The following is a 10,526-nucleotide window of genomic DNA, read 5'->3' as shown; positions in this document are numbered from 1 at the left end:
GAAGACTTGGCCAGAAAAGAAAACGTGTCAGCAGACCAGAGGTCAGCCAAGGCAGACTGGGCGGTCACCTGGACTCCTGGACATCTCCTCGAAGGGCTCTGTGTGCTAGTTCACACCTGACCTCCTGCACAGGACCAGAACATGAGAGAAATCAACGAGAAGAGCACAGGCCAGGATAGTTACCTCTTCCTTCTCATGGAGCATGATATGCGCTTTGAGACTAGCCACTCTGGAGAACCGCTTGTGACACACAGGACAGCTGGGGTCGTCCCCATTGTGGGTGCATTTATGCAGTGTCAGGTTGAACTCAACATTAAAGGTTTGGGGGCACAGGTCACATCGATGCGGCTATTCGGAGAGAAAAGTCGAGAAGGCACTGAGAGAGTCTCCCACACGAAGGCCACCCCACTCTGGCACGCCACAGGCACCCTGCCCACGGCCTCCCCGACAGCCGCCGGGCGGCTCCAAAACCACCTCAGAAAAACAAGGAAGCAGAGACTGTGACAGGACTGCCCGCGGGGCGGGGCGGACCACCGGGCGCCCGCGCTCTGAAGCCTTCCGCAGCGCCGGCCAGGAGGCAAACCTTCCCCTACGGCCGCCCCCACTCTGGACAGACTCCGGGTGCTGCTCCCGCCGAGAGACCACCACGGAGCCCAGACAGCTCCCGCTGTGCAAGACCACTGAAGGCGCAGACTGTGCCACGCAGGAGCGAGACCCTGCAAACCCGGCAGCTCCGCACGGAGCCTGAGGGAATCCACGCTGCCCAGAGGCTCTCGCCACGCTCCCGCGCGCGGCCACCCGAGCCCAGTGGCTCGGAAGACCACGTCCCGGACGGGCGCGATCCTGCCACAGGCTGAGTCTGACACTGCGTCCAGCTCCAACGCTCACGGTTCTGGCTGCCGGAGATACATACCTTGTCATTTCGCTCGTGGTCCCGCATGTGGCGCTGAAACTGGGACTCTTTTGGAAAAGAGAGCAGACAGATTTCACATTTACGGGAGTTTGGAACTCGACAGGCATAGCTAGTGTTCTCCGCGGGCAATGTTAAAGCGCCATCTACAAAATCGCACAAGTATAGACAATAAAGACCAGTTGTTATTCTCATCACAAACATCAAACCGGAGTGGTTACTGCTTAGGCGCCAAATGACAGCAGAGCCGGATGAGAGATGGAGTTACTGGGCACGGTGTCAAGGGCGAGAGGCGGATGGGGGACACCTCCGGCAGTCCGGGCCTCACACAGCTTGAGGGAACCGCTGAAAACGGAAGGCAGGCGTGCGGGAAGGTCGCCTGCAGGCAGTCGCACCTCGCACGGCCACACGCTCCTCACCGACCCGCACTCAGCAGAAATACCAACTCCCTGGGACGCGCTGGGAGCCGCTCCCTCGGGAAAGCCCCTGCGTGCCGTCTCTCCTCTCAGACCCAGCACAGGCTCAAGCTCGGGCTCGCTGGGAGGTCTGAGCTCGGACGACTGTGTCGTGACCTCAGATTTTACAAATGCTATAAAATAAAGAGACCCTAAATCTCTACGGCGGCTCAAAATAAGTAAACACACTCCAATTCTTCACACGTGGGTCTAAGTGTGTAACACCTTAACTCCACGGGGACTGGAAATACCTCCTGAGCCTCTATACCTAACATCTCCCAACACACAAGCGCCCGAGAGTTGGGCAAGGAGGGCCCAGACTCGAGACTCAAGCCAGCTCGGGAGACTGTCCGGTGCCGGTGGAGGACACACAGGGAAGCAGGGGACAGATAGGGAGCAAGCTAGCACCAGAGAGAAATCCAGTCTTACAAAATGCTGGCGACTCGAGAAGGCTGCGATCTCGGGGCGGACACGGCGCGTTTGCCCAGCGCCCCCTCGCTCTGTCTTGACCCGGTCACTTCCCATCCATGGGGCTCCCAGACCCCAATAAGGGACAGGGGAAGTGACCAGTTCCCCAGCAGAGTCTCCACAGTGTTCACGAGCACCACCACAAGCCCAGGAAACGGTCGGAACTCGAGACTGGAGTCACACAGAAAGCGCCGCCAGGTGGAGCCTGAGCAGGAACTCTGGGCCCGCCTGGTGGATCCAAGGGTCACCAGGGCCGGCCGCCAAAAGCCCATGGCTCTGGTGGGTCTCCAGAACGTTAGGAGAGTTGAGAGCGGCAGGACCAGGCAGACAGCCCCGACTCCCTGTGCAAACACTCATGCCCTGAAGAGCTCGGCGGGGGCCCGGCCGGAACACACCTCAGCTCCCACACGGCCGCAAAGGGGCTACCTCAGGACAAAGGGCGACCTCAGACCCACGGACACAGCTTCGTGTGCCCCAAGCGTCAGGCAGGACTTAGCGGGAACAGCGAAAACCCAAAGGCGATGCAGAGCTCAGAGAAGCCAAGGGCTGACTTCCCGGGAAAGTTCAAGAAGAGCCAGAGCTCCCCTCACAGGGGCTGTGACACACACACACACACACACACACACACACACACACACACACACACACACACACACACACGCGCACGTGCACATGCGCACACACACGCACGCGCACACGCACGCGCACACACTCTCTCTCTCTCTCTCTCTCTCTCTGCTTCAAAGGCCAGAGCTCCCCTCACAGGGGCTGTGACACACACACACACACACACGCACGCACACACACACATGCACACACACACGCGTGCACACACACGCACACACACATGCGTGCACACACACACGTGCACACACACACACACACACACACACGCACACTCTCTCTCTCTCTCTGCTTCAAAGGCCAGAGCTCCCCTCAAAGGGGCTGTGACACACACACACACACGCGCACACACGCGCACACATGCGCACACACATGCACGCACACACACTCTCTCTCTCTCTCTCTCTCTCTCTCTCTGCTTCAAAGGCAGCTCCCCTAACAGGGGCTGTCACACACACACACACACACACACACACACACACACACACACACACACTCACTCACTCACTCTGCTTCAAAGGCAAACTTGAAGCAATCAGTCAGGCCAACGTGGACACTGAGGATGGGGGGAACGCGCGTGACCCCGGAAGGGCAGGGGCGGTCTCCCCTAAAGGACAGGAGCAGTCACAGCGTCACTGACGCCCCGGCTCTGCCCGCGGGGAAGGGGCCTGGGAGTGGAACACCCGAAGTTTCCGTTTTAGGCCAGGACAAAGTGGTACCTAACTGAAAAGAAAGCGCGTTTCCCGGCTAACGCAGAGGGGCGAGCGGGCGCGAGAGGGGAGCAGGGGCCCACAGGCCCGGCAGAGCACCGCAGGACGGGGGCCTGGGGCAGCGTCAGGAAAGCAGATCTCTCACCCAGTGGGTGTGTCTGGGCCGGGCCTCAGGGCGCGGGTCCTCAGCGGGAGGTCTCTCCCGAACAGACTCCCCGACACAGGCCAGTCCTGCCTCCCGCTCACCGGCCACGGAGACCACGGTCCACGGGCCCCGGGAGAAGGGACTCTGGCACACAGAGATGACGCAGGGTCCCTGCTGGCCCTCCCGTCCCTGGAAAGCAGAGGCCACACTCCCGTGCAGGCAGCCCTGAGCCGGACGTGCGGGAGCCTGGAGGCCAGCAGCCAGGCGCCAAGGCCCCGAGTGCCCAGGGAAGGGCAGCCCCGCACTCACCCACGGGCAGAGACCCTGCGCCTGCAGCCCCAGGCAGCCACCGGCAGCTCCTTACAGAGAGATCCGCCACGGGGACCCTCGATCCCGCCCGCCTTCCGCAGCGCCAGACTGCCTGTTCTCGTTTCCCGGCCACTGCGCCATGGGCCCACCAGGAGGGCACCACGGGATTCCCTGGGTCATGCCCACCGCTCGTAAGGCCTCTGCGGCCAGACCCAGGCGTCGGTGGACAGGCGCCTTCAGAGAGCAGGAGGAGGGGACAGCATCTGTGCTTCCACACTGACCGGGGTCCAGCCCTGCTCCCACCCGTCTGAGGCCTGGGGTCCCCCCAACATCTGAGGCCAGGTGCCCTCACTGCCCACACAACAGAGAGCGGCCAGTCGCCGCCCCCACTCGTGGGTGCTCGGGGCAGGGAGCATGTCCCTGGGACAGTGACAGTCACACCTGCCAGGCTCAGCCCGAGGGGCAGCAACAGGCATCTAAGGTTGAAGGGCCACGGAGACTGGTCCTGGTGGACAGTGACCGACCGAGTCCAGAAACGCGCTCTGAGGGGCTGGAGTGATAGCACAGCGGGGAGGGCGTTTGCCTTGCACGCGGCCGACCTGGGTTCGAATCCCAGCATCCCATAGGGTCCCCTGAGCACCGCCAGGAGTAATTCCTGAGTGTAGAACCAGGAGTAACCCCTGTGCATCGCCGGGTGTGACCCCCCCCCAAAAAAAAAGCAAAAAAAGAAACGCGCCCTGAGAAGCCTCTTCGCACGGATCCGGGAGCTCCTTCCACCCGGGCAGGGCGAACTCGGTGGACCCGAGACCCCACCGGGAAGCCATTCCAGCTGCTCAAAAGCAAGCAGAGCCAAAGGCTTAAGGACTGTGGGTTTGGCAATCACTTCTCCCAAGGGGCAGTCAGGCGGCCCCGGGGCCCCTCCCAGCAACCTTGGCCACCTGGGCTCCCGGCATGAGGACCTGAACCTGCGGTGCCAGGGACCACCAGAGACCACCGGGCCACAGCAAGGATTCCTTAACACAGCGCCCGGTGGACTGCTCACGAGAGGAGATAAACAGCCACCAAATGACCCCGAGACAGCATCAGCAAAGTGAAGAGACGGGAAGCAAACGCTACACGTCCACTCTCTTTAGCGAAGGGCCAGCAGCTGGGGTCAGGAATTCTCGGAGAGACACAGGGACGAGGCACTGGTTCAAACCCCCAGCACCACTCCCGGTCCCGAGCACCTGCTCCGCCAAGCCCCGGGGGCGGCCGACCCCCCCCCCCCCGCCCTACGAAAGGGAACTCCTGCAATGCAGGACACACAGTTCGGCCCAGCGGGAAAGGCTGTGAAGGGACAACTCGCGGCAGGAAACACAGGGACAAGAACGTGAAGAGCTGCTCCGCCCGCTGCGCTGGGAGAGACCCAGGCCTGGGTGCGAGGAGGGAGTCGCCGGGGCAGGGGAGGCGCAGAGAGGAGCACGCCACGCCCGAAGGAGCCAGCACGGTGACACACGCAGGAGGCTGCGCAGATGCACAGCCCAAACACCACAAGGAGGATCCGGGGAGGCGCGACCATCAGCGTCCGGCTGGCCGGAGCGTCCCGGGCTCAGCACTGAGGGTCCCGGTACAGCACCCGCCCCCATCTCGAGCCTGGGAAGGACAGACTCACAGCACCGGAAAGCAGGGAGGACAGGGGCGGGAGGACAGGCCGAGGGCTTTATGGGTCAGGGAAGGGTCTGGGCCACGCAGGCTCGGCCACGTGTGCAGCTACGGTGGCAAATCCTGTCAAATGTGTCATGCCTCAAGCATGAAAGCGACACACAGGCCGCATGTCTGAGACGCAACAGCGCCAACCCCAGGGGCCGTGTGTAGTGAGGAGAAGGAATGTAGGTGCCATACCAGCGCTTTCAAGGAGGCGGTGAGAGTCGGTTCTGCTGTCCCAGGGTTTCATATTCTCTAAACACTGGGGCGGGGGGGTGTGCCGAGCACTGTACTAGAGAGAAGCAAATCACAGCTTTAAAGTACTTCATCACTGGGGTTGGAGCGATAGCACAGCGGGGAGGGCGTTTGCCTTGCACGCGGCAGACCAGGGTTCTAATCCCAGCATCCCATATGGTCCCCTGAGCACCGCCAGGGGTAATTCCTGAGTGCAGAGCCAGGAGTAACCCCTGTGCATCGCCAGGTGTGACCCAAAAAAAAAAAAAAAATACTTCATCAAACCAAAAATAGGCAAGCGTTAGAAGGGAACATAAAATGGCGCACCACGAGCAAGCCAAGCGCGTGGGGTCAACCCCGGCGAGTCGAGCACCGCCTGGGTGAGCCCGACTCGGCACGGCCACTGACGGCTAAGGCTGTCGGGACGTATGGCCACGCCACGACAAGCAACCTACAGGAGACATGCCCTCCGCACACACAGGACACAGGACGGTGAAGCTACACGCCCGCGTGTCGCGAACACGGCTCTGCCACGCAGGGTCCCCCGCCTGTGGCCCGACCTGAAACTCAGAAACGTTGACAGAGCCCGGATGCCGAGCAACAGACACACCCGCCTCGAGGGTGCACACGCCAAACCAGCCACGGACCAGGGAGGGGAAGGGGGCGGGGGACGGTCCCTGAAGTGGCCCCCAGCCCCCTAAGCTCTGCTTAGGAGCCCCACCCCCAGGACTGGGCCGTGTCCGGGCACTCGGGTCCTGGTGCTCAGGGCTCCTGGGCCAGCGCTGCCGCAGACAGAGCCATGCCGGGGCGGCGGGTGAGGCAGGGAGGCCCGGGCGGGCCGCCGGGGTACTCCGGAAGGAGAGAGCACTCTGCATGCGGCTGAACTAAGCGCACAGGAGCAAGCCCGGGGACGCCCGCGGGCAGTGCCCCTCACACCCGCCCGGGGACGCCCGCGGGGCACCGAGGCGGGCAGTGCCCCTCACACCCGCCGGGGAGGGCGGGACTCCGACCGCATGAGGACATCAGCGATGCACGACGGGGACTGGGAAGCTCGACAGCCCGGGAAACCTGACCACTGCACTGAAGGCGGCGCCCCGCACCCCGCACCCCTGCCCACCCGGGAGCCTGCGAGGCGCCAAGGGGGCGGCACGCCCACCCAAGGGGGCCGCAGCCCCCCGGAGCCACGGGCAGCCCAGCGCGAGCTGCAGCCTGGACAGCGCCCGGCAGGGCGGCCCCAGGGCCCACCGGGGTGGCGGGGGGCGGGGGGGGCAGGGCGGCTGCGAGGCCCTCCACGCCAGCCCCACTGACCACTGACCACTGACCAGGCCCGCGCCCGGCCGGCGACCACGGTGTCGGGAAGGAGGGTGGGCTGGGGCCTGGGGAGGGGGGCTGGGACGGGGGCCGGGCGGGGGGGGGGTGAGGAGGTGGGGGGGCCTGGGAGGGGCTGTAGGGACCCGGGGGGAGGGGAGGGGGGAGGGGAGGGGGCCCGGGCGGGGCGCGGGGCTGACGGGGGCGGGGGAGGGGGGAGGGGGTGTCGGGCACGGCGGGTGGGGGAGGGTCTGTCCGGGCCGGGCCGGGTCTGGGGTCGCTCTGGCCGCCGGCGCAGGCCCCGAGCGCGCGCCCCGCGGCCCCTCCCGACCGCCCCCTGCCGGCGCTGGGCCGGGCCGGGCCGGGCCGGGCGGGCCGGCGGGCTCGGGCCGGGCTCAGGCCGCGGCCCGGGCGCGGGCGGCGGGGAGGGCGGTGCGGGCCGGGGCCGGGGCCGGGGCCGGGGCCGGGCCGGGCGGGCGCGGCGGGCGGTTCCGGGTCCGGTTCCGGGTGGGCCCGGCCGCGTCCGGCGCGCGGGCGGGGCGGAAAGTAGGCCCAGCGTATCCGTCCGCGGCGGCGGAGGCGGCGGGGCGCGCGGGCGGCCGGGCCGGTCGGGGCCGGTCGCGGCCGGCGGCGGCGGGGGCCGGGCGGGCGCTTACCGCTGTCGCCGCCGTCCCTGGGCTGCGGGGGGCGGCCCCGCGGCATGGCGGGCGCGGGCGTCGGGGGCGCGCGGCGGGCCGGCGGCGGGCGGCGCCTCACGGGGCGCGGGCGGGCGGCCGGGCGGGCGGGAGCGCCGGGCCCGCGCCCTCAGCGGCGGCGTCCATGCCGGGCCGCGGCGGGGCGTTGGGCGGGCGCTGGGGGCGGGCGCCGCGCATGCGCCGCGGGCCGGCGGGCGCTCCGAGGGGCGCGGCGCCCGCACCTGAGGGGGCCGCGCGGGGGCGGCGGGCGCGGGCCGCACCTGGCCGCGGGCTCGGGCGGGCCGGACCCGCGGGACCAGCCGCTCCCCGCCGCGCGGCCCCCGGGTGGGGGCGGCCCGACACGGAGCCGCGCGGCCTGGCGCTGAGGGGATGCGGCCCGCCGGGCTGAGGGGACGCGGCCCGCCCGGCGCTGAGGGGACGCGATCGCCCGGGCTGAGGGGACGCGGCCGCCCTCAGGAGCGTCGGGACGGAGCGAGGGAGGAGGGCGGAGGCGCCACGGCCGCCGCCGCGTGACCCCCGGGCCCTCCGCGCCCGGACCGGGCCCGGCCGTCAGGGTGTCGGTGCGGACGCGCCCGGTGGTCCTGGCGTCGGGGCGCCAGCGGCACCAGCACCCCCGCCAAGGCGCTTTTGGACCTTTAATCCGTTCCCGTGCGGCGCGCAGAGGGGCCCGCGGTGTGAGGCCACGTCACGGCCTTCCTGGCGCTCGGACTCGGACGCCTCCTGCCGCCTCCCGACGCCGAGCGGGAGGGGGCAGGAGCGCGGCGCGGCACGGGCGGGCCGAGGCCTGGGGCTGCGCCGTACCGAATGCGGCTCGCCGGGGCCGGTCTCGGGTGCGAGTGTGAGAAGCGCGCCCTGCGTCGGCTTGCTGGGAGTCTTGACCTGCCTGGGTGACCCCGTGACTCCGATCCCGTGTGTCGCGTCGCGTCTGCGTTGCATCGTGGTGGGCAGCCCTAACGCGCTGTGGAGCGGCTCGCCAGCCCTTGTGGAAACGGCCGGTACGTTTATTTTCTCAGGAACATTGTCCTGCAGTGACTTTTCTAAGCTCAGGGTTTCCCCCCCGAAGCGGCCAGCCTTGCCGTCGGCGTGGTCCTGGTTTCCTGAGTGAGTCCGGGGGTGTGTGCCCCTCCTCTTGTTGGGAGCACCTGAAAAGGAGCGGTGCTCATTCTTTGCGTGTTTGCCAGGGATCAGCCCCGGTCTCCATGTGCAAAGCATGTGCAGCGGCCCTCAGCTGTCTCCTCAGCCCGGATGCCGCCTCTCTGACGGCCTGGTAGTCAGCAGTGGAACCCTCCATAGCGGGCTTTCCGCGGCGGAAGGCCTCTGTGAGAGCGTCTGCTTCCTCACACGGGGCCGGGTTTTCTGTCAGTCTTGGTGCACCAGCGCAGCTTCCTTTTCCTCCTAGACTCACCCTCAGTGCCTCTGGGGCCACTGGGGAGAGCCGCTCCTGCTCCTCCCCCTTCCCATCGCATGTTGTTAACTGCGGGGCAGAGGAGGTTGAGACACAAACTCCAGCACCCGCGTGGAGGGCCCACCCAGCAGGCCCGTACCTGCCCCTCCGGGCGTGCTCCTCCCCGGGAATACTGTCCTTGGCGTCACCTCATCGCCTCCGTGGTTGTAGGTAAGCAGATGCGCAAAGCGGGGAGTGAAAGCGGTGACCTCCTCCACCTCAGCCTCCCAGGCAGGTGCCTGGCAAGCGTCAGGACTCGTCAAGACTGCTACGAGACCTCCATGCCGCAGGCGCTCACGGGCCACCCTCCCAACAGGGCAGCTCCTAAGCTGCTCCTGAGGCCTGCTCGTCTTGCACAGCAGGGCCTGCCATGGAGTCAGCTGAGGCAAGGGCTTCTCTTTGCCATTAAAGGAAAATCAGCCCTAACCTCTGCCCAGGTATTTCAAGAATGTAGCCTTCCCTCCAAAAAATTTCAGGAGGAGGCAAAGTAGTAAAGCAGAATAGTTTTATTGAAAAAGAAATCTAGTTAGAGGAATGTGAGGGAAGAGAGAAGGAGAAACGTACTCAAGGGCAGGGCTTCTCCAGAGCCGAGAACGGCTAGGGAGAGGAGGTGACGTACAGTTTATGTAAATTGCCTTAGGTTCTTTGCATATATAAAAATTCATTTGGGTGTTGTCCCAGGGAAAAGGCCTTGAGAAGTGTGTGTTTGAGTAGTTGACAATTTAAAAACCTTTAAATTAATGAAGTATTGGTCCAGCCAGCTTTTGACCGTTTTCTTAAAGTTCTTCCAGATTCTTTTGTATCTTGCTATTTTTGCTCCAAAATGTGTGTAAAAGATTCTTTCTTGATGCCTTTAGTTGTAGCTCACCTGTTTCACCGATACTTAGAATTTCATCGTAAGACTCAGTTCCTGTAGATGTTTTTAATGAGCATGCTCCTGTGCGGGTGCTGGTTCCTGCCTTCTAGAGATTATTGATGCACTGTGGAAAAAAAATTTGTGTTCTCTAAGTTTATTTTTTCTCTTTCTTGTCTTTTGGCCTGACAGTTTTTTCTCATCCCTACCTTCTTTGCCCCCTGTTACTAGTCTGAACATTATTCGTTCTCTTCTGCTGAAGGTATGCTAGACATTTCAACATGGCGTTTCTGAAAGCTGAGTGTTAGTGTTTTTTATATGTGTGTGCCACACCTTACAGTGTTCAGGGCTATTCCTGGCTCTGTGCTCAGGGTTTCAAACCAGGATCAGGCCACTTGCAGGGCAAGCACCTAACCTCCTGTACTGTCTCCCAGGCCCTGAATATGGATGACTTTACTCCTGATTTACATACTAGGGGCATGTCTGTGTTTAATTTCCACTTTCAAGCTATGCTCTATTTCTTCTAACGTCTGCAGATAATACTTAGAGCCCAAATTTTCCTTTCACATTCCTTGTATCTCTGGCCTTCCTCTGCTAGCTAGCTATCCTGTACAGACCAGAGTTTCTCTTCGTGAACATGTCAGTAGTGGCCACCACTCATTTTTTGTTTTGTTTTGTCTGAAGGCGA

The 10,526-nt window shown here is 64.1% G+C and overlaps 2 protein-coding genes across 7 annotated transcripts in view; one reads left to right on the top strand and one right to left on the bottom strand.

The window, feature by feature from the left end:
- The window catches only part of ZNF236 (zinc finger protein 236), a 47,640-nt gene extending 40,029 nt beyond the window's left edge, over nucleotides 1-7,611 (bottom strand). The window contains exons 1-4 of one of the 6 annotated variants that reach the window (XM_055128491.1): nucleotides 5,994-6,870; nucleotides 5,503-5,596; nucleotides 914-1,056; nucleotides 184-348 (exon numbers count right to left, since the gene is read on the bottom strand). In XM_055128491.1, coding sequence (XP_054984466.1) covers nucleotides 184-348; nucleotides 914-1,056; nucleotides 5,503-5,596; nucleotides 5,994-6,413 — 822 coding nt within the window. In that variant the 5' untranslated portion in view covers nucleotides 6,414-6,870. Of the gene's footprint in view, nucleotides 1-183; nucleotides 349-913; nucleotides 1,057-5,502; nucleotides 5,696-5,993; nucleotides 6,871-7,502 lie in introns of those variants that run through there. The other 5 variants (XM_055128490.1, XM_055128493.1, XM_055128492.1 and 2 more) reach the window with 5 other exon arrangements.
- Nucleotides 7,547-9,964, top strand: LOC129401905 (transcription initiation factor TFIID subunit 4-like). The gene is made up of 3 exons (XM_055124880.1): nucleotides 7,547-7,586; nucleotides 7,979-8,536; nucleotides 8,941-9,964. Exons 1-3 carry the CDS (start codon nucleotides 7,547-7,549, stop codon nucleotides 9,474-9,476), a joined length of 1,134 nt encoding a protein of 377 aa, XP_054980855.1. The 3' UTR covers nucleotides 9,477-9,964.
- Nucleotides 9,965-10,526: the final 562 nt, after the last annotated feature.

This window comes from Sorex araneus, chromosome 2 (genome assembly GCF_027595985.1).
Source record: "Sorex araneus isolate mSorAra2 chromosome 2, mSorAra2.pri, whole genome shotgun sequence".
In the NCBI taxonomy this organism is placed as follows: Eukaryota; Metazoa; Chordata; class Mammalia; order Eulipotyphla; family Soricidae; genus Sorex; species Sorex araneus.
Note: the sequence above shows the minus strand (reverse complement) of the source record. Positions and strands in the feature narration are given on the sequence as shown.